We start from the raw sequence: 23,024 nt of genomic DNA on the forward strand, positions 1-23,024 counted from the left end.
GGATCCCCTACATTCTATACTGATGCAAATCAATCAGGAAAGGCAGGTTACTAATCAGAAAATTTAAGTGGACCAAAGCCCTTAATCATTCTGTCCAAAAGTCAGGATTATATGCTTCCTCTTTGTTTGGCTAGTGACTGTGTCTCTGCCTTTCCTCTTCCCAGAATTCTCTTAGTCTGGTTGCCCCAACCATACTTCCTGCCAACATAAGTGACAAATCTTTACAGTGGACAGAAGCATTATCCCACAGCACATAACACATCCTATATACATAACAATTCCATATGGGTCTGTTAGGTCCTCTCGCACAAGGTAATACAGAAATTGATCAATTATTGATTGGAAATATGCTGAACGTCTCATTCCTAAATATGTCAATAGCAAAGGTTTTAAAAAAAGACTTTTCCATTACTGTTGGAGGCCCAAAGAGGCCAAAGGTCAGAGAGTTTGGGACTTGTTTTTAGTTCATTCAAGGTTATTGTGCTTCTAATTGGAACAAAAGTCCCAACTAGTCGTACCTCAGAGTTCTGCTCTATCAAGGCTATTGTCAACAGGTGTGGTTAGTTGCCAGCCCTCATGCTCATGAAATAAGGAAATACCTAAAACAAAAGTCTAAGGATCCAACTAAGTTCCTGTTCCCTTTATGGAAAAAAACTTGAGATTCAAACCAGGGAGTCGTTTGCCTACAGAGTGTTTGGTCTAGGGTGTGAGTCAAGGGAGTGAGCCAAGGGCTTGAGCAATGTGCCCCTTGACTTTCAATTTGTATGTTAATTAAGTCTTTTGTTTAACTCCTACATTATTGGGGTCAGGGGTGTATTAACCAGTTGAAAATTAACACGGGTGAAAAATTCCCTCCCTATACTATCCTACATGTTTCTGCAGTTTATTATTTTCATTTGCATCTTTGTATTCTTTACTATATTTCTAAATTCCCATGCCTCCACTCTGGAAGAAGGTATTTTTATCGAGGCTGGCCCCCAAACACATCACATGACAACAAGCAAGGAAATTATAAGGAGATGTCCTACTTGTTCTTTATACAGCCAACACCATTACCTGCAGAAGGTAACCCAAAGGGTACTCAAAGAAATAAAATCTGGCAAGTGGATATGCTCCATTTTATAGAACTTGGAAAAGTAAAATATGTGCACCATACCATTGATACCGCCTACTCAGGTTTTCAATGGGCAACTGTTCTGAGTTAGAAAAAGACAGATTCTATAAGCACACATTTGCTAGAAGTTACGGCCATTATGGGTATACTTGTGCAAATAAAGACAGATAATGTTCTAGCATATTTCCTTATGAAAATGGAACAGTTTTTTTGCTTATTATAATATAAACCACATTACAGGTATAAAACATAATCTTACAGGTCAGGAAGTTATAGAAAGATCAAATTGAACTTTAAAGGATATGTTATATAAACAGGAAGGAATGATAAAGACCCCCCCAGAAATGACTGCATAATGCTTTATCAACTTTGAATTTTCTAAATGATAATGAGAAAGGAAAACACAACTGTACAGAGACACTGGATAGTAGAAAAAACTATCAGCCAATATACTTTAAAGATATACTGACCTCAAAATGGAAACCAGGGCATGTCTTACATTGGGGAAGGGATTTGGCTTTTGTTTCCACAGAAGAAAAGCTATGGATACCATCAAAATTGATAAAGATTCGATTTGAACAAGAGACATCTCTTAATTAGAAGATATTATAGTTCATCAAACAGCACAGCCATTTAATGTAAACTAACTAATAAAACTAAGAAATGTTTTTCAATTGATGAGATATAACTTGCTAAAGAGAATCTCCCAAAAATTAGGGTTGGAAAACGTATTTTCTTTTCAGGAGAATAAAGATATCCAGCTATGAAAATCTGAAGACCTCTGGACAAATGAGACATCTGAAAAAAAAGAACAAATCATCCAGAAATATGTCTCGAGAAAATTGACTTATTGGTATATCACATTCCCAACAGGATAAAATTTCATAAATTTTCCCAACTGTTTGTTTTTGCTGATCTCTATAGACATATAATGCAAATGCTCTATTTTATATTCCCAGTCCAATCAAAAATTAAAGCTGGCTTTGTAGTGTGGCTATCTCCTTCTCCAAACCCAAGCATGTTTATTATTAAAGTGAAATTCAAAATCTCTGTCTCGTGTCAGAAGAGCCACCTGATATGGGGGTAGAAGAAAAACAATAATTAAGGACTATTTTATTGCTACTAACCTCATAATCCTTTGGTTTTATACTGACTCTTTAACAGCTTTTCGTAAGGTATAAAATTAATAAGATTAATATATATATAATTATAAAATTATATATATTAAACTTTTAGTCATGATATTAATGATCATATAGAGTACTACCTAATTCTAGAAAAAGGTTTCATCTACCCTTCTGTACATGATTTTGGGTTTGAGTCTCTATCAGTTTTATGCAGTGAACCATGAGCATGCCTAATTGGGACCTTTGAAGTCTCTAAAAGAATGGGGCCCGACAATGATGATTCCTCCAAGACTATGAAAACACCACTAAGCTAAAAAACACATCTAAAGACTGGCTTTGAACTACAAACTGCTCAGAACAATTTCAAGGTGGCTAACTGAGATGATCCAGCCTCACAGACTACATAGACTACTCCAGCTAGAACTTGAAATAAGCCCTGCATTTTCCCATTATACAGAGACTGGACAACTGACACAGCTACCTCTCCCAGGACTAGACAATTAACCTAAATCTTTCTTTTCAAGATCCCCTAAAGATCCCCCAGACAACAGGAAGTAAATTTAAAAAAATGATGCCCACATTCCCAAGAGGTAGGGTGGGTGGTCTTTGGTCTTTCATTGGGTTATGGATATTTGTCATTGTTTAGGGTGATTGGATACAAGTTGTATCCAATGGTAATGGTCAGGAAAAAAAAACTGAACAAAGGAAATCAGATCCAAGGTTCTTGTTTTGAAAAGAAAAATGTAGGATATAGATATTATAAGATAAAAAGGTAGATAATTGCATCTACTTTTAAAAAGCAACTACTAGTTTTAAATGTTTTGTATTGGATTGGATTTTTGTATATTGTATACAAATTTTGTATATCGATACAAATTTGAGATTAATTTTGATAGACTATACCGTACATACATTTCTACTCTTGTTCAAGGTACCTATACAACTCATTTAACAATGCAAATTTCTAGTTGGTGAAAATTATTATTACCAACTGTTTAGGATATTAAGAATATTTAGGATATTAAGGAAATGCATGTTAGTAGTTAATCACCTATTATAATTGAACTTGTAGTCATATTAAGTATGTTATCAAGGTCAAACAAAGATATATTTTAGATACACAGGTCATCTTCAAACACTTCAGAGACCTATATAATATGATATTTAAAATGATTATATATCATAGGTTCTTTTTTTATGACAGTGAGACATGTCTATTCTTACAACACCAATTTACTTCAGAGAAAAAAATGGGCATCCAAGAAACTCCACATGGAGTTTACTTTCTTTGTGGCAAAAAGTAAGCCACTGGGCAAGAAAATGCTCTTGCCTCAACTGCTGACAGTATATTGCCCTAACAGGACAAGCAGAACAGAAAAAGAACGTGACTGCCAAACACTGTTACAATACTCTGCTTCACAGAAAAGCTCTCAGATATGCTAGTCCTATAGGCTGAAGATGACCAATGTTGGAGAGGAATTTTGGACCAGGCAGCCAGTTGTTTCGGTCATTTTTTCACATTTTTTGGAAGTTGCTTACTTGCACTTCCTTCTTACTCAGTTAAAATATTATTTCCTTCATGGGTCTCTGAGGGATTTGAAGACTAGATAGTTACAGTTTTCCTTATTTATCAGATGCAGAAAGCAAGTTATGATAGAAAGTAAATAAGGTGCAAAATGCTGGATTCACCAAGATAGGATCGATATGGAATATTTTCTCTGCATTTGCTAAATGCAAATGGTCTAGACACTGTTGATGTATTTACTGTCGCTATATATTGTATATAGTTTTCCTATGTTAGTTATAGCCTTCTATTTATTTTAGACAAGTAAGGGAAAATATAGTGGCATATTATTTATGTTTTAATAAATAAAGCTTGCCTGAAGGGTAGAGTGCAAAGCAGCCATACTAGTAGGCCATACAGGCCAGGCAGTGGTGGCACATACCTTTAATCCCAGGACGTGGGAGAAAAAGGCAGACAGATCTCCATGAATTCAAGGCCACCCTGGGTTACACAAGATTGATTCTGTCTAAAATAGAAACAGAGCTCCCACAAAGTACTTGGGATCACAACACTTTAATCCCAGCAGTAGGGAGCTGGAGACAGAAGTATTATGGCTGGACAGAGAGAGGAATATAAAGGGGAAGAGACGAGAACTCAGGGGAGTGTAGAGTCTGAGGATTTGTGGAGACAGGTCTCTCTAGTGGTTACCTGCTTTCTTTTTCTGATCTTCAGCTTGAACCCCAATATCTGTCTCTGGGTTTTTATTATTCATGCTACATAATAACATAAACACATTAATAATAGTAGTTCAAATGTAGAGAATAGCTGATAAATTTTTATATTCTTTTTACTTGTTTATATTCATATGTAATAAGAAAAAATTAATTTCAAAAAGAGAAAAGTTATACAATTTAAAGTAAATTTGTATAGCAATGAGTGGGCAGAAGCTAACATACAACAAACCCAGGGTACTTTTATATCACAAACACAGGGTACTTTTATATTATGATTAACCTCATAAAGCTCAGCAAACTACTTGTGTTTTAGACAGTTAATTGTGCAAAGAGTAACAGACATAAAACTGTTCATAGTATACAAAAAGAGAAGAACTGCCATCCTGAGCTGTTTCAAATCCTTAATAAGGAAAAAAAAAGTCTAGTTCCCATGTTTTATTTTATACATGCACACATACTCATAACTGGTAAGGCATTTTAAAACAGAATGAGGCAGTGATTTTAAAATTCGCTTTTTCCAATCAAACGTTCACAAAATAAATATAATTTAATGCATTATAACACAAACTAGGGCATTTCAACTACTTTTCCATTTCACAAGTTTTGTCTGCCTTATTTTTCTTGATGGAGTAATGGAAAAAGGGTCCTGTTTCCACATATCTTTAGAAACATTCCCTCCTGTCAAAACCTTCTACAACACACCCCAAAATTTTTTTCAATAAGGACACAGAGAAGTTACGGCTAAGAGCAGGAAAATTATTCTAGTAGGCTTAATAGTGCATAAAATGTCACCACTTCATTTAACAAAATGGGTTCTGAAGTTGTGTAATCATGCATTATGAGTCCATTAAGCTGTAAAGGACATGACTTCAGTTAGAGTTTAGATAAACTATAAAGTTTGAAAAATGTCTTTTTTTAAAAAAGTAGAGACCAAATCAAAAAAAAGCATTTTAGAGCCTGAGAAACAGTTTAAAAAAAAATGTAAAACAACATATTCCTGCTGCACCACAGAAAATAAATTTCGGGATCTTCATATAGATCATAAAAGATAATATACCACGTTCCAAAGGCACCCATTATTTCATATTAGACAACCAGTAGTAATCCTGAAAAATAAATGGGCTTTATCTACAGCAAGAAAAAAGATCAGTAACTTGAGACTAATTTATCACCTTCATATCAACTATGCATTGTCACCCCAACTCAGCTGAGTATAAGTGGATAATGCCAATAGCATGCATACCCTTTTAACATCACATTCTTAAAGAAATGTTTGGAAATGTAATTATTAAGATGATGATGATGATGATAAATTGGTCTTTGAAAAAATGTGAGATGGTGCTTGCCACTAAGTCTGACACCTGAGTTCAATCCCAGGAACCTATATGGTGAAAGGAGAGAAATGACGCCACAAGTGGCCCTTTGACTTTCACATATCCCGTGGGACACAGACACACATACATACATACAGACACACATACATACAGACAGACACACATACACACACTAACAAAGGGATTTTTTTAAAAGATGAAAAAATATTTATTCATTCATTTTTTTACATACCAATCCCAGTTCTCCCTCCTTCTCCTCCCACCCCAAGGAGTAACTGTGTAATAGAATATGGAAAAGCATCTATGGCCATATCACCCTGAATGTACCCAAACTTGCCTGATCTCAGAAGGTAAGCAGAGTTGGGCCTGGTTAGTACTTGGATGGGAGAATATGAAAAAGAAATCAAGTAAAAGTTAAAGGAAATGAAAGGGTAGATGTTGCTGAAGTAACTGATGCTATTCTAACAGTTTTTCTTTTAGAATTCCTTATACATATAAGCAAGAACGATAAAATTCATTTTCTAAAATAATGTTCACAATGGAATTTAGAAGCAGTATTTTAAAACAATATTTGACGTAGAAGCAGGAGAATCAGGAGTTGTAGACTAGCCTAGGTATCCTAGCAAGACTCCATCTAAAATATAAAAAATCAAAACAAAAAGTACTGATGACCCTAACATGAGAGCAATAGCTTGAGTGTTATAGAAATGTATTTTAAAAGGTTATGAAAGTAGGAGTGCATCTGCTTTCCTCCACCACTAAGAGACTGCATCCAATGTGGCCTTCTTCCTGTAGCTAGATAGCCTCAAATTTAAAACATGGAAATGATTCTTAAGCCTCATTACATTGCAAAACTAGTGCTGAGTCTTAACAGGCACTTAGAAGCTGCTTTTACTTTAAAAAAGGAAAAAAGCAAAAAAAAAAAAAAGTGTTGAATCTTCATGTGGGCCCATAGGATAACTGAAAACAGGATGAAAGTTGGGTAATCCTAAAATCATTTTATGTCTCCTGCACTTTGTCTCTGATTCCTAAGACTTTGTCAGCTCATCCTCCTTCAAAGTTGAAGACACAGACATTAGATTCATCGTCCTAAACCTATAGTAACCTTGGATTAAGAAAGAATAATGCTTGAAACAGACCATTCCACAGCCTCATATGAGGGTAATTGTCCATAAAGGTGAGGCTGTACCCTGAAATAAAACAATCATTTAAGGAGAACCAGATGAATCACTTTAAGTAATGATACTAGTAACAACTTCTTCAGACAATCTTGTAGATCCAAAACTGAGACAATGATCAACCAAATCAAACTCAAACAACTTATTATGCATACTTCTTGCTTTTCATTGCAATTCTTCCTCTAGTCAAACCTAAAGCTTCTGTCGGTATCCTGAATATACTGCTTCTGCTCCCAAAGTATTCATTAAACCTCCTTTCACTACTTTTCCCCATTACTACTCTCTTTTCACAGCTCATTAGGATATGTAGCCACAGCTAGATAACTGAGATTGTTGGACCTGGGAATGTGCCCTAAGCCCCCACTTAGAAGAAAATGAGATTTCTTTAAAAAGCTTTGTGCCTTTAAAAAGCTTTGATTTATTCTTTGGGAATTTGATACAATGTATTTTGATTATATTCTTCTCCTTCCCCAACTCCTCACCAATATTCCCCACACTTCCCTATATCTATTCAAGCTCATATTTTGTGTGTGTGTGTGTGTCTCTCTCTTGCTCTTTTTTTAAAAAAAAAAGAAAGAAAGAAAGAAAGAAAGAAAGAAAGAAAGAAAGAAAGAAAGAAAGAAAGAAAGAAAGAAAGAAACTGGCCCTGTCTAAATGTTTTAGCTGACTATTCCTGGGTATGGGGCCTGCCCTGGGGTGTGGCTGATATATCAGGTAACATTATACTGAAGAAAACTAACTTTCCCTCTCAGCTAAGGATGGGACTTCATGTGGAGGGTCCTCCACAGTGGGACTTGGTATGCCTTGAGTTTATGTAGGTCAAAATCTCTGTGAGTTTATATGTGCAAATTGCCTTGCCATGTCTGAAAAACAATTTCTTTGAAGTCAGCTAACACTCCTGGCTGTTATACTCTTTCTGCCCCACTTTCTGCATAGATTACTGAACCTTGAGAGAAGAGGTGTGATATAGACATCCCATTAGAGCTAATCCTTCCGATGTCTCTTAATCTTTCTGCACACTTACTAATTGTAGGTTTCTGTTTTAACTGTCATCTGCTGCAAAAAGAAGCTTCTCTGATGGGTGTTAAGCAATGCAGTGACTTATGACAACATCAATGTGTTCATTTTTTTTTAGAATAATTTCTCCGAAGTCCCAAAACCTATCTAATCAGTTTCTTGGCCTTACTGATATTGCCAAGTATGGGTTTCAAAGGGACGTCAAAGCTCTCTTTTAAAAAGTATTTGGTTACTTCCATAACATCTATACCAAATTGCACTAGTGAGTACATCTTGCCAGGCAAGTGATTATTGTACCTCAGAGAGTTCACAGCTAGGCAAGCATAATAATTACTTGTCTCCTCTGGTAGAATTCATAGTACCTACCTGCCAACACTAGTCAGTAAGAATGAGGCTTCCAACAGAGCAGATTTTTCCATGTTTTATTATGATATATGTATATGGTTCCTTCAGCAACAGGATCTTAATATCAAGTTCTAGGGGGGCAATCACCAGCAATACCCTATAATGTTTGGAGGGGTATATTGCACCCCAATGGTCAATAACTCAAAATGAGGTAATGGATTTCTGGTATTGGAAGTTTTGTCCTCAGTTAGTGGTACTACTGAGATTACTAGAATATAATGACACTAACTGCATCGATGGAATAATCTATTGATAAGTTCAAAGATTAAAGAGCTATTACGAGGCAAGGCCTAAGGGCCCTAGGTGTCTGTAGGCATGACTTTAGAGGGGATATCTAGTTCCCAGTCTCCCTTTCTTTATTTCTTAGCTTTTTAGCTGTCATCAGGTAAGCAGTTTTTCCTCCATTGTGTTCTTCTGCCAAGTTTAACACATTTAATAACTGTACAAATGATATTACACCATTTTTGTAAGCCTTTTACTATACTTTAACTTTAAGCTTTTAAATATACAAATAATACACAACGATATACATTGATCCAAGCCTACATATGGTAAGGATCATCAATATCACTGTCCTCCACTTTCTTTATCTCCTCTCAGTGAAATATCTTCAGACAAATGGAGCTGTCATCTCCCACAATGACAATTTTGCCTTGGGAATATCTCCAAAAGGACTTTCTTATGGTTCTTCTTGGGAGAGTGTTACTGTTTTCAGAAGTGTGCTCACAGTAGTTTGGTTTAGTTCTTCTTCTATCACAAACTTCCTTCTGATGAGATAATATACCATAATATTTATCTCTAATAGTGACATTACAGTGCATGTTTTTCAGTATGTGTGTGTGTGTGTGTGTGTGTGTGTGGTGTATGTGGTGTGTGTAAGCACATGGGAAAGCCAGAGGTTGATGTCCAGTTATCTCTAGTTTTTTAATTGTTTTTTCACCTTCTTTTTTGAGATGGTGCCTCTTTTTTCACTTATCATGTATACAATATTCTGTCTGTATGTATGCCTGAAGGCCAGAAGAGGGCACCAGACCCCATTACAGATGGTTGTAAGCCGCCATGTGGTTGCTGGGAATTGAACTCAGGACCTTTGGAAGAGCAGACAATGCTCTTAATCTCTGAGTCATCTCTCCTACTGAACCTGCGATTTGCTAGTTGGCTACAATGGCTAGTCAGTGAGTCAAGATCTTCCTGTCTCCACTCAATGGCACTGGGGTAATAGGTACACAAGCTTTTCTAAAATATGGGTGCAAGGAATCTATACTCATGTCCTCGTGCTTGAGCATCAAATACTTTACCCAGTGAGCCATATTCATATCCCTAAGGTTTTCCATTTTTTATGTATTTTATAGATTTTAGAAATTCATACACAAGTAGTGTATTTACAACATCCTCATTTCCCCTCCAACTTCTTCTGTGCCCCTTTCCCTCTTAAATCCATGACCTCTTCTCCCTTAATTATGAAATCCCAGTGAAGGAACATTTTCCCCTTTTCCTCCTGTTTTTCTTTTCTCTTTTCTCCTCTTCAGACATGTGCTTACTAAGAAGTAGGAATTTTTTAGTTTCATTATATCTTAAGAGACCATCACTGTACCTTGCTGACCAAAACTTCATTATGGGACATGGGATTATGCATAAGTAAATGTGGAAGTGTATGAGTTAAGAAAGAACTGTAAAGCCACAAATGATACTTCATAGATAGAATAGTATTCAATGTAACAGTGTGACCAGCAGGAGAGAAATCTTAAGATAAAATGTACTATAAAAGAAGACCTATAATTAATAACTATGGAAAGGGCACAAGAATTTAAGAATCAAAACATCTAAACTAATTCATGTAGGAAAATGTTCAGATATTAAGTATAATGATATTAATAAATTCTATATGTATTTTGCTTTTCAGGCAGCTTTGTATTGGTTGCAAAAAGAAGTTGTCAAGCACAAATAGCAAATGCTTCCACCAGGAGTTCATTCATTTCAAGAGAATGCAGCCCACTGAGTTCTGACAAAATGAGAATAAGAAATAAGAAAATAGTATTTGGACAAAGGTAGCAGAATTGTCCTTTCCTTTGATGATGAAGAATTTAAGAATTCTGGTTTTGCAGATACCCCTAAATTTTTCTTTTTATTTAATATGCATTGGTGTTTTGCTTGCATATGTCTGTGTGAAGGTGTTGGGTACCCTGAAATTGGAGTTACAGACAGTTATAAGATGTCACATTTGGATGCTGGGAATCAAACACAGGTTCTCTGGAAGGCACCCAGTGCTCTTAACTGCTGAACCATATCTCCAGCCCCAAATATCCCTAAATTTTAAAAGCAAGAAATGTACTAACTTACAGAATCAAACTGAATGAAAATAAACTACCAACAGATAAAGCTTTTAGTGAGGAAAGAAATTCTCACCCCACCCCCATCCTTCAAAAAACTTGGATTAGTATCTGCTCTGTAAAATCTAGCATATAGGCTGAATGTCATCTCCCTAAAGAACTAATTTAGGACTACTTCAGGGACAGTCAAACCATTCAGGGAAGAAAACTGTCTTCTCAACGCAAGCAAAAGGCAACTTCAATTAAAGGAATAATTAAAACAGATACTTCAGTACTGTTAGAGATAACAGCAACTTGATAAAAGCTAGGTCAAAGACAAGCAAGTTCAGTAGATGTCTAACAGAAAGCTCCAGAGAGCAAGCAGAGAAGTCCCCCTACATTATTATAACTGTAATGAGTTTGGAATAGGAGAGAAAAATATAAACTGTCAGAAAAGGCTTTGTAATTATTGTTATTTTCTCTTTACCTTGGGGTTTATTTGCTAAGGTCTGTTAGTCTGAATTCTCAATAAAGAGCTTATGCAGTGGTGATTAGGACCTGAGGAAACAGATTATCCTGCACATGAGATGGTGTACTTGATAGTCTATTTAGTAACTTATATAAAAAGTAACTAACAAGCAGATTGATGTTCACATTGGCCAGTCTGGTGTAGGAGTTACTTCTGTTTATGTGTTACTTTCACTGGGTAATGAATAAAGAAACTGCTTTGGCCTGATAGAGCAGAACTTAGGTAGGCAGAGAAGACAGAACTGAATTCTGGGAGGAAGAAAGCAGAGTCAGGAGAGAGCTGCCATGGAGCCGCCAGGTCAGACATGCTGAATATTTCCGGGTAAGACACGACATTGTGGTGATATACAGATTAATAGAAATAGGTTAAATCAAGATGTGAGAGTTAGCCAATAAAAGGCTAGAGATAATGGGCCAAGCAGTAATTTAATTAATACAGTTTCTGTGTGGTTATTTCAGGTGTAAGCTAGCTGGGTGGCTGGGAAAAACAAGCAGGCTCCTCCTCATGCAACACCAGTTAGTTAGTTTTTATCCCAAAAGTAAGTCAAGTTGATAAAGTGATCCTTAGGCTGCCTGATTATTTCTGAAATCAAAGCCAGAAAATGCACTCCCCGTATTGTCCGGATATTCTTTCCCACTGTTTGTTGTTACACTAAGTTTAACAAGCTTAGATAGTATTTTTCCAATCTTCCACTTTTCATTACTCCGGGTTGCCTTTTCATATCTTCTGGTTATATCAAGATTTAAGGCCAATGCTCTCCTATTGCTCTAGAAAGCATTCATCTCCCTCTTATTATCACAGGCTTCAGACTATATCCAAGCAATGTGGAAGTATTTCTAATATAACAGACTATGAGGTATAGCATTTAGTAAAAAATAAGTAGTCATTTTATCGAGGCTTGCATTTTGTCCTTATTAAGTGAACAAGCCAAACTAAGTCCACTAACCGTGTGGTGAACATTATACCGCTAAATTGTCACAGGCTAATTTATCTCACTGAGAAGTCGTCTCTAGAAAAAGAGTCACATACACACTTCAGACCCAAACTTATTTGTGTCAAGTGTCCTCCAAGGCATCCAAGGGGAATGACCCTGCTAACTCTGTGATGTAGAGGGAAGAAAACAGTAAAACAGCCCAAGAAAAAAAAATTAAAAAAAAACACTGTGCCCTTGAAAACATCTAGAAGGTAAGCTATTTTCAACAGAGGTTACTATTGTTTATCCCATGATATAAAAATGCCTGCAGTGGGAAAGAGATACCAGAAGCTCAGCCATGGGAAGCTCAGTCACAGAAAGAAAGCTCAATCAGGATTCTGGCTGACTGCCTCAACTTCCTTAACTGGTTTTTGTTGGCTACCGTGTTTGATTTGATGCCATATCTCTATCTATTACTATCTGTTCATTTACTCTATAGCCTCACCTGAGTGGGCACTCTGTTCTATCCACAATGTTCTCTATTGGGAACTCCAGCTGCCTGTCTTAACAGGCTCTCCCTGTTGATTTTTGCTAAATGTTATGAACATGATCTGACAGTATTTTGCTATTTATGTATGTGCATATAAATGTTTATTGATCATCTATGAACCTATATACCTACCTATTTCCTTCTTGTCATTTATTTTTTGATGTCCTATTTATTTTTATTTTATGTGCATTATGGTGTTTGCCATGGATATCATGTCCCCTAGAACTAGCATTACAGTCAGTTGTGAGCTGCCCTGTGGGTGCTGGAAATTGAACCTGGGTCCTCTGGAAGAGTAGTCAGTGCTCTTAATCACTGAGCCATTTCTCGAACTGCCATCTAGTCTTTTGTTGTGGCTTGTTATAAACTTAATGAACTCACCCATCATTCTCCAGACCATACAGAACAAATAGATTCTCCTTTAGAAAGGCCTAACTAAACATTTAAATGTAGGAGTAAAGATTCCAATCCTGGCTGTCAAGAGGGTTTAGTGTGTAAATGTGCTTGCCACACAGTCCTGGCAATCTGTGATAAATCCCCTACACCAAATAAAAATGAAAAGAACACACTCCATGAGGTTATCTTCTGACTTCCACATGTGTACCATGGCATATGCATGCCTGTATGCATTCACACATTCATATAGAAATAACAAATCATTTTAAAAAAATCTTGAATCTTTAAAAATCTCAATATTTTATTATAAAATGAACAATTCGTCTATTTTTAAAAGCAAAATTTTCAAGCACTGAAACTAACATTCCTTTTTCACAAACCCTTTATGACAGCCACATGAGATAAATAGATCATTTAAATATATTCTGAGATGGCAATTGTTAACAGCAGTATTTGCAAAGAATATACAAGTGGAAATAAATTTGAAAAAATCAAGCTGTATATGTTTCAGCTAGTTTCACTGCAAAATCTATCATTTGTTATGCTAGTAAATAGTCTATTAGTAAATATTCTATCTAGTGGTTTATATATTCTGTCATCTCAACAGTTAAATTTTAGATACCAAGGACTTTGTCTTGTTAAGTACTATATCTCCCACATGTAGCATAAAGTTTGGTACTTAGCAAGTACATAACATAAACTTTTAAAATTAAGTTTATTACTGCATGTGTATTTGTGCACGTGTGCAAACGATATGCACAAGAGCCAAAGAATAACACAGGGGATGTCAGGCTCAACAGCAGGCAACTTTACATGCTGAGTCATTCTATCGGCCCAGACATATACTTTATAAATGAATGCACTGTGGTTGAGGAAGGTCTTACAATTTCACACTGTAACAATACCTAATATTTACTGAGCACCTCCTATATACTGATCACTATTTAGTAACTTTAACATGGTGAGTAGAATTAACTCATTTAAATTCCTTCTAGTATGTTTTTTAACTCAATTTTACTGAAGAACCTGAAGCATCCAGAGTTTCAGAAAATTGTTTAAGGTCATTCCATTAGGAAGTGATGGAGCCCAGATTCAAATCCTATGTGGTTCTAGAACTGAGGCTCTCAACAATAATTATATGCTATGTCTCTTTTTCTTTTCCATTTGACCACTAAAACCTATTATTTTATGATTCCATTTAGCCAACAAAATTCAAGTTATACAAACATAACAAAAGAAAAAAGCTGAAGACCAAAACAAAAATTATGATTATGATTGCTTTGTTCTATTTTATCTAAAAAAAATACTTAAAATTTATCCTGCATCATTTTTAAATGCACCAATATCAAAATTTTATCATTAGATGAGAAAAATTTTCCACATTTCAATAATACAACATATATAAAATACTTGTTTAGTTGGAGCTTAAGAGAAGTGGCTGACTTCTCCTTTATTAGTCAACATATTTTCAATCATAGAGCATTATTAGCAACTATCCTTAAGAGTCCTTAGTGACAGATGATCCTGAAAACTGGAAAACTCATGCCAAAGAGTAACACATGGATATACAAATATCACTACTTGGCTGAATTTTTAAAAATTCTATCATATTATACTGTGTTAATTCTAAAGACAGTCATAAGGGCTAGTGATATATACAGAAATGGAAATATGAATACAATGTGCTTTGAGTTACTTGAAAGTACAGAGCAACACTAGACATCAAGAAAACAAAGTTTTCTTACCAATTATTCACTATCAGTAAAATAATTCCTATTTACGAAGCACCCATAATTTACAGAGCTCTTTGCATAAAGTTTTCTTTCCTTAACTCATTGCTACTTAGAGATATAATATGTCTATATGAAAAAAAATGAGGGGGGGAAGGGGAAGGAGAGACAAAGAGGAAGAGAGAGGCGGGGGGGAGAAAAAAGAGGGAGAGAGATTAGGTTGAGGCAAGCCCCAAGAAAAGGAACAGATGGAGAAATATGTAACAGTACTCTGGCGACATTTTCACTCACATAGTGCAAGTATAGTCCAAATAAGTCTATTTATTTCAGTGGCTCTACTGATTAACATGTCTATAGGATAATAACAATGATAATGTCAAAGGATATCAAGAATAGCTGAATCGGATCATGTGGATAGATTTACCATGAACTGACATTCTAAGATCTAAGTATATACAGGCAAAACAATGACCTGCACACACAAATTATAATTGCTAAACAAAATTTACCTATATTTATAAGGCTATGGTATATAACAAAGTCAGTTAATGCTACTTTAGAGAACTAAAACATTTAAAACAGCATGGTAGCATATGTCTATAAACCAGTGCTTCAAAGATTGAAACAGGAAGATCCTGTGTTTGAAGCCAGAATGAAATACATAGCAAGGCTCTGTCTCAACAAGCCAAAGCAACAGTAAAAACAACCACAATAGAACAGTTAAGTTAATGAAAAAAATTTTTAATTCAGTCAACCATGAATTTTTGCTATGAGTCATAGAAAATCTCATCTATATAATATTCACCAATTTATATAGGGTTTTTTGTATTAGAAAGTATCATTAGATGAACCAATCAAAAAGTATTAGAATATGATAATCTTATGGACACATTTTCTACTCAAGTACAATAATCACTAAGAATTTCCAGGTACTTGTCATTCACTCCTTTTAAAATTAATTTTTAAAGTTGATATAGAAATGTTTGGTATTCACTCTTACCCCTTCTTTTGGGTCTGTGTGTAGTCCTCCTCCTGCGTGCCCATGCCAACATGTTCTCTTTTCTATCAGTGGCCATGCCTGAAGAGCCTAGGTAAAAATAATACCAAGCAGTCTAGTTATTAGCTATTATGGAATTTCAGATGTCTTAATCTAATCTATCACTAAAATAAATTCAAAGGCATTATGTCAACTCTGGCATAGTAAAGCAAAACATTTCCAGAATTAACATATAGCTAAGTTTATACAAGGAATATTTAAATATAACAAATATTCACTTACTTTTTCTAAATAGCTTTTAAAATTACTTTTAGTGACTTACCTAATATTACAGTTTTACTTCATTCTGACTTCCTTACTGTCACTCATTATGCTATAAGCAAGCAAGCAAGCAAAGCTATTATAAAGATTTATATCTCACCTGCTTTCCTTATATACATTTTTATAATTAATAAAATTAACTTTATACAACTGGTCCTTAATCTTATTATTGTCCCTTACATACATATTTAGAAATAAAGTATTTTAAAAACTTAATAGTCAGTCTACCTTATGCTCTAATATTTTGCATACATGTTTTTGTTTGCTCTACTGCACAGAAAATTTCTTAAGATCAAGAACAATATTTTTTTGATTTTTTTTTACCTCTTATGCTACATACCATGGTATCTTATATAAAGGTAAGGTAGGCTTCAGTGTTTTCTAGGTTCATTTACAAAATAAAAGCTACATACACTCTCCCATGTAGCCTTACATAATATCTTACCTACTAAAAATTTTTCAAAGGCTTTAATGTCATTGCTAAAGTCAGAGATTACATAAAGTAAAATCATTTGGAAAAATGTAACAGTTAACAAGATTAAAGTCATTTAGAAAAATGTAAAAGTTAACATGATAATGACAATTAGGCTTTACATTTAGATTTTTTAATACTGAAAGTCTTCATGATTAAAAATACCAAATCAAGTAAATAGATTTAATGATGGTTTTGCAGTATTCATAACAATCAATAATTAATGAACAAAAGCATAGTTCTTTACAAACACAAATATGAAAATAGAATCATAAAAAGCAAAAGTGCCTTCTTATTCTTACCAGTGAGACACAAAAAGTAATAGTCAAAAATGTGTTATCGATTTTTAGATCAACACTCTCAATAGCATTTTGTAAGAAGAAAACATCAAAATGTGATTTTTATTCTGGCAGCATCTTTTTCTGACATTTTTCCTCTAAAAGGCTAAGCAACAAGTTTTAGCAAAGGTTCTAGCAAATATCACACAAGATAATGAGGTCTTCAACAAAACAGAAGACTGAAATATAAAAAAATCTAGTGGCATCCGGGACAATGGGTGAACATATTTTCTACATTAAAATTCAATTTAATAGTGGAAAATAAATTTCTTTATACAGTCTCTGCACAAATTAGAACAAAGCTTTATGCCTAAATTGTAAATAACTGTTAAACAGGGGAAAATAAAGTTCTTAGGATGCAGATCGTCTCCTAACTTTTTGTTCTTTTTCTACCATGAAACTTTACACATTTTATTTTGAAGCAGTGAAAATTATGAAAGATATCTTTCATGTAAATTAACAATGAAAAATAACCCTCATCAAAATTTAAACTCAGCATCACTAATCCCAGGGGCTCTAACAAGCTTAAAATCCCTTGACATTCTGCTATCTGAAAATCTTCTAAGGTAAAGGAACTTTACACTCGTAAAAAATGGCAACATTCCACGTATCAGATATAAATTAGGATAAATTTGAGTGTCAAGAAGCTGCCATTACATTTATAAAAGTTTTCTGAAAATGTTGCTCTAGTTGGCACTGATCTCAAGGGACTCAGACAGATTTCTGCAGTGGTAGAAAAATACCAAGATTTCTTTCTGCATTCCTAGTAGAAACATACCTTCCTGCCAGTATTTATGAAAATCATGAAAAGGGAAAGTATTTGAGAAATGTAAACTAAGTAGTAAATATGCAGCATAAATTGGGAAATGTTCCATGGGCTTGCACACTTTTCCTACTAGATGTAGAAATGTTGGCTAAATCTTACCTTTGAAGCATCTAATAACTGTCTTGAATTGTCTTTTCCCCATCTCTGCCATGTAGCATTTCTTAATGGTTCTGTATTCTATTGAAGAGAATAAAAGTGAGGATAGACTTTCAGAGTAGATATTTAAAATTCTAAGATTATTCTTTTGTTCAAAAGCACACATGAAATTAAAGCCATTGTCAATGTTAGAAAGATGGTTAATATATGCCTGAAAAGACAAAAAAGTGTGGAAAAGGTAAAAAATTATGTTACTCATTAAAACATCCAAGTGGCTTTTCTTTACATATCCTATCTCTTCTATGTAGTGGCATTTCATTTTGTTTTTTAATAAATAAAGCTTGCCTGAAGATCAGAGAGTAAAACAGCCTAACTGGTTAGCCTTACATACCAGACAGTGATAACACACACCTTTAAACCCAGTAGCCACACTAGTTTGACGTAGAAACTGGGTGGAGCATGCCTTTAATTCCAGTGGTGCATGCCTTTAATCCTAGCGCTAGAGAGAAATATAAAACTGTCTCAGTCTCATTCTGAGATTCCTGGAGGCAGGATCGCCATTTCTGACTGAGGTCGAGGTAAGAGCCAGTGGCTGGCTGCTTTGCTTTTCAGATATTCAATTTGAACCCCAATTTCTGTCTCTGAGTTTTTATTAATCATGATTCACCTCTAGTTGTCTTTGTTTTTATTTGTTCTTCTTTTTCAAACCTTTGTTTTTATAACACCCCAATGTCTTCAACATCACTTCTCTTTTAAATTGCTTTTATACACCAACCAGTGCCCAACTACATCATACTGCCACACCAGAGTTAGAGTGACCTGCCAGGTAGTTATTTTCTCCTCCTGGTTATGAATTCCATAAGAAGAAACAGTTACAGAGAGAGGAACTTGGCTAAAATGACACAACCAAGGTTTGGATATACTATAAAACAACCAGAAATATGGCTCTTGGAACATAGATTGCAGAGACAGATGTAGAAGTGAGACACAGGAGTTTGAAGCTGAGATATGTTTCTCCACATACCCTGAGTTAATAGTTTGAGAAGTCACTACCCCTCCTATTGCCTGGTCAAGGTACACGGGGAATGGGAAAAGTGAAGTGCTGAGCATGGAACAGCCAATGGATGCTGCCAAAAGAAGCAATCCTGTAACAAGTAAGTGGGCCTTCCACATTTCCTCAAAGCCTTAGGCACAGAAAGTTCAATAAGTAGAAAAAAACAATCTATAAATCTTCAGAAACAAAATTGTAACTAGTGGATGATAATTCTCAATCCGGGGAATTGTGGAAAATCCTAATATAGACATAAAAATCTAACTTGTTTGAATTACTGAGATTAGTAACCTTCCCCACCTCCCCCACCTGGAGATATTGGTACAGAAGACAATCCAGGAGAGAGAAGCCACATCATATAGACTAGGAAGGATAATGACTAAGGTTATAACATCTTCTATTTATCCTTATTTTTATCTTTTTACTCTAGATTTTTATACTATGATAATTGTTTTGTTCTAGCTTGTATCATGCCTGAAACAGGCTCTTAGGACTGTCCCTCCCCACCTCTGTGTATGTTTCTTTGTTGCACTTTCTTGTGCCACTGACCGAAGTTCCCAACTCCTTAGTACCAGAAAGCAAACATCAGAAGAGATTTCAGTCATATATTCAAAAGCAACACAGTACTCAAACAAATAAACAAAATGTAGAAATCTACTCAAGACCCAGATGAGAAAGTTGATGAAAGTGCTCAGTAATTTAAAGGGTAATATTAAAGCATGGAGCAAGGAAAACTGAAACTCTGGAAAAGAAACACTAAAAAGTGTTGGAAATAAAGATCAATCCATCAATCAAATAAAAAAACCGCAGAGCCTATCAGCAATAAATTTGGTCATCTAGAACAAACTTCAGCGATGGAGAAGAAGATCAAAACAATAATATATTCAGACGTGCATTTTAATTAGCATGACCAAAATTTCCAAGAACTCTAGGATAAGTTCAAGAGAACAAATCTAAGAATTTACCATGTGGAAGAAGAAGCTGAAATAAAGACTAAGGGCATATGCAATTTATTCAGTGAAATGATGGCAGAAATTTTCCTAAAACTAGGAAAAGAAATGGACATCTAAACACAAAAGGCATTTAGAAACTCAAATAGACATGAATAGATATGACCTCTCTAAAACATATCATAGTCAAAATATCTAAAATGGAAATCAAAGAATCAATATGAAAAGCAATAAATGGGAAATGGTAACTCACTTAAGACAAGCAACAGAACAACATCAAACCTCATTATCAACCTTAAAACACAAAGGTATGACATGAGATATTCCAAGACCTGAATGTAAATAACTAAAAAGTTATTTTTAAAATAGATAGAAATGTTAAATTATTTCAAATCAAACACGAAGACAATTCACACCAAACAAGCCAGCATTACTAAAATCAGTACTTAATAGGAATATGATACATAGAGAAAGAAGACAGACAATCTCATCCATGACAATATGGGAAAAACTAATTTTGTGGGGAAAATAAATGAACAAAGGATAGCAAGAAAGAAACACATTGTGTTCAACAAACTACCAAACACCCAATACTAATAAGATAAGAAAACACTACTTATAATCTGACTAAGTGGAACAATGACCAGCAAATCCATAGGAACTATCAAATCCCTCTTGATAACAGTATTAAAGACATATGACCATAACCCATCATTTAAAAGATGTAGTCTAGGTGGCTAGATTAAACTAAAAATAAGATACAATTATCTGGTCTCTCCACAACACTCATAAGAACATCCACAAACTAACAGTCAAAGGATAGAAATTAACCTACTAAGCAAATAAGAATCCAAAAAGAAATCTGGGTACATCTTTAATCCTAGCACTCAGTAGGTAGAGGCAGGTAGATCTCTTATTTCAAAGCCAGTCTGAACTACAGAGTGAGTTCTAGAACAGCCAGGGATACACAGAGAAATCTTGTCTCAGAAAAAAAAAAAAAATTTCCTTACCCATCTCCCTCCCATCTTATTCCCAGCAGCCAGCTAGCAAGGAAGAGTCCTGTTGGCAGGATGTTCCACTTCTATTAACATGCACTGGACACTGTAACCTACAAAACCCACTCTGCTGCCCAAACCCACTGAACCCATCACCCTCCATCTGGCCAAACACCCCCCACAAGATCAGCAGTTACTAGAGATACAAACACCACCTTAACCAATCAGAAGAGGTGAGTAATTGATCTCACAACTAAACTGCCCCAATCCCTAGGCCCTAAGCCCAAGAGCACATTCCCTGCATTTCCCTCTCCCATCTTACCCCTAGCAGCCTGCTAATTCTATCATTAAGGAAGAATATGGCACTTTTAGGAACAATACAGTCTTTACAGACTAATAATGAACAGCTAGTTGACAGGATTAATACCATCTAAAATCAAAAGTTACCTGAAAAAAATTAATATTAAAAAGAATAACATTAATTTGAAAGACAAAATTGAATCCATGTCAAAAGGTACTGAAAATTCTGAAAGAATTCATACTGTTGAATTTGAAAATCAAAACTTGTTAAAAAGTTATGATAGGTTAGCAGATAGAGTATCTCTCCATGATGGCAAGCTGTATGCTACCCAAATGATGTCTATGGATGAGATGTTATCTCTAAAAGAGAAACTTCAGACCTTGGAATCACATGTGCAGAAAGAGGACCAGAGGCTAGGTGCCTCAATGAAATCACTAGAAATATATACAGGCTAGAAGATTCAGGCTTTACAAAAGACAATAGCAAAAAGATTTGAAATGATGAAAGAAATTATTGGAGCTGATGAACAGGAAAACAAGGCACAAGGACAGGATTCAACATCGCCAATAGCTGTCAGAGATGACTGACCCAGAGTTTTAGCTTCCTACCCTGTAATTTACTCTGATGAAGCATCAAGTTCTAAAGTCCAAAAAAGATCCAAAGAAGGTAGATGGATACTATAGGAATGAATGATCTAAAAGAAATTAAGCTGTTGTAACGTATTGCTTGCATTCCGCATTTGTTAGGGAGATGATAAAGACATGGGCTTCTAGCATTAAGGTGACACCACATGACTGGCTTCAGTTGGTTTCAGCAGTCCTGGATAATGGGCCCCAAGTGATGTTTAAATGTTATTTCAGTAAAGAGGCTAAAATTTTTAAACAGGGAAAATCAAAAAGATCAAATTCTTGGTGATGGTACTTATACTGACCCCACAGGTTCAAGCTCTATACGATGAACAAATCTTGTCTCTATGCCACAAAGCAGCCTTAAATGCTGGGACAGGATTCAAGAACCAAAAGAACAAATTGAATCATATACCAGGGTTAAACAGGCCAGAGTGAACCCTTTAGTGACTTTTTACAAAGATTAACTAAGGCTGTACAAATAGGAATAACAAACCCAGATGCTAGAAGAGTACTTATTGAATCTCTGGCTTTTGAAAATGCCAACATAGAATGCAAAAGATACTTGGGCCTTTAAAGGTTAGATCAGCACCTATGGATGAATGGAACCTGCATACAGTGAACATTGAGACATTTGATTATAATACTGAATCCTGGGTAGGAGAAGCAATTTCCAAAGGAATGAGGAGACATCAAAATGCCAAATGTTTTAATTGTGGTATAATAGGACAGCTGAGAAGGGATTGTAGACAAGGAATTCCTAGGAATAATATCTCCTCTGGGAATGGCAAGAATAGGAGGACTCAGCCTTCAGGCAATAGGAGGACTCAGCCTTCAGGTATATGTAGAAGGTATGGTAAAGGCTGACATTGAACCAATGAATGCAGATCAACAAAAGACAGACAAGGCAACCTGATACCATTGGAAACTCCTTGAGGGGCCTCTTGCAGATCCCCAAGCAAAAAGTGGTCCAATCATTCCCAGTCACTGTGGACATGTCTCACCAGGAAAATTAAAAACTCCAGAGCCTTCTGTAAAAGACCATAGTATTATAGATGATGGAAAAAACATGGAGAATAAATCAAAAGTTCTGATAGGGAATGGGAAATGTATATTCTGGCAAACCTCTATAAATGATCAAGGACCAAGGCTAATAGTGCTTGTATTGTAATTGTTGGTTAGATAGACATAGGTGCAGACGTGAGTATCATTAC

The 23,024-nt window shown here is 35.2% G+C and overlaps 1 protein-coding gene across 1 annotated transcript in view; it reads right to left on the reverse strand.

Moving 5' to 3' along the window:
- Abcb7 (ATP binding cassette subfamily B member 7) overlaps positions 1–23,024 on the reverse strand; it is a 167,416-nt gene that overhangs the window by 67,792 nt on the left and 76,600 nt on the right. Inside the window, exons 2-3 of the mRNA XM_050127331.1 lie at positions 17,891–17,968; positions 15,838–15,924 (exon numbers count right to left, since the gene is read on the reverse strand). Coding sequence (XP_049983288.1) covers positions 15,838–15,924; positions 17,891–17,968 — 165 coding nt within the window. The remainder of the gene's footprint in view (positions 1–15,837; positions 15,925–17,890; positions 17,969–23,024) is intronic.

Source organism: Alexandromys fortis, unplaced genomic scaffold (genome assembly GCF_014885135.2).
Source record: "Alexandromys fortis isolate MF-2015 unplaced genomic scaffold, M_Fortis_MF-2015_v1.1 scaffold_266, whole genome shotgun sequence".
NCBI classification, from domain to species: Eukaryota; Metazoa; Chordata; class Mammalia; order Rodentia; family Cricetidae; genus Alexandromys; species Alexandromys fortis.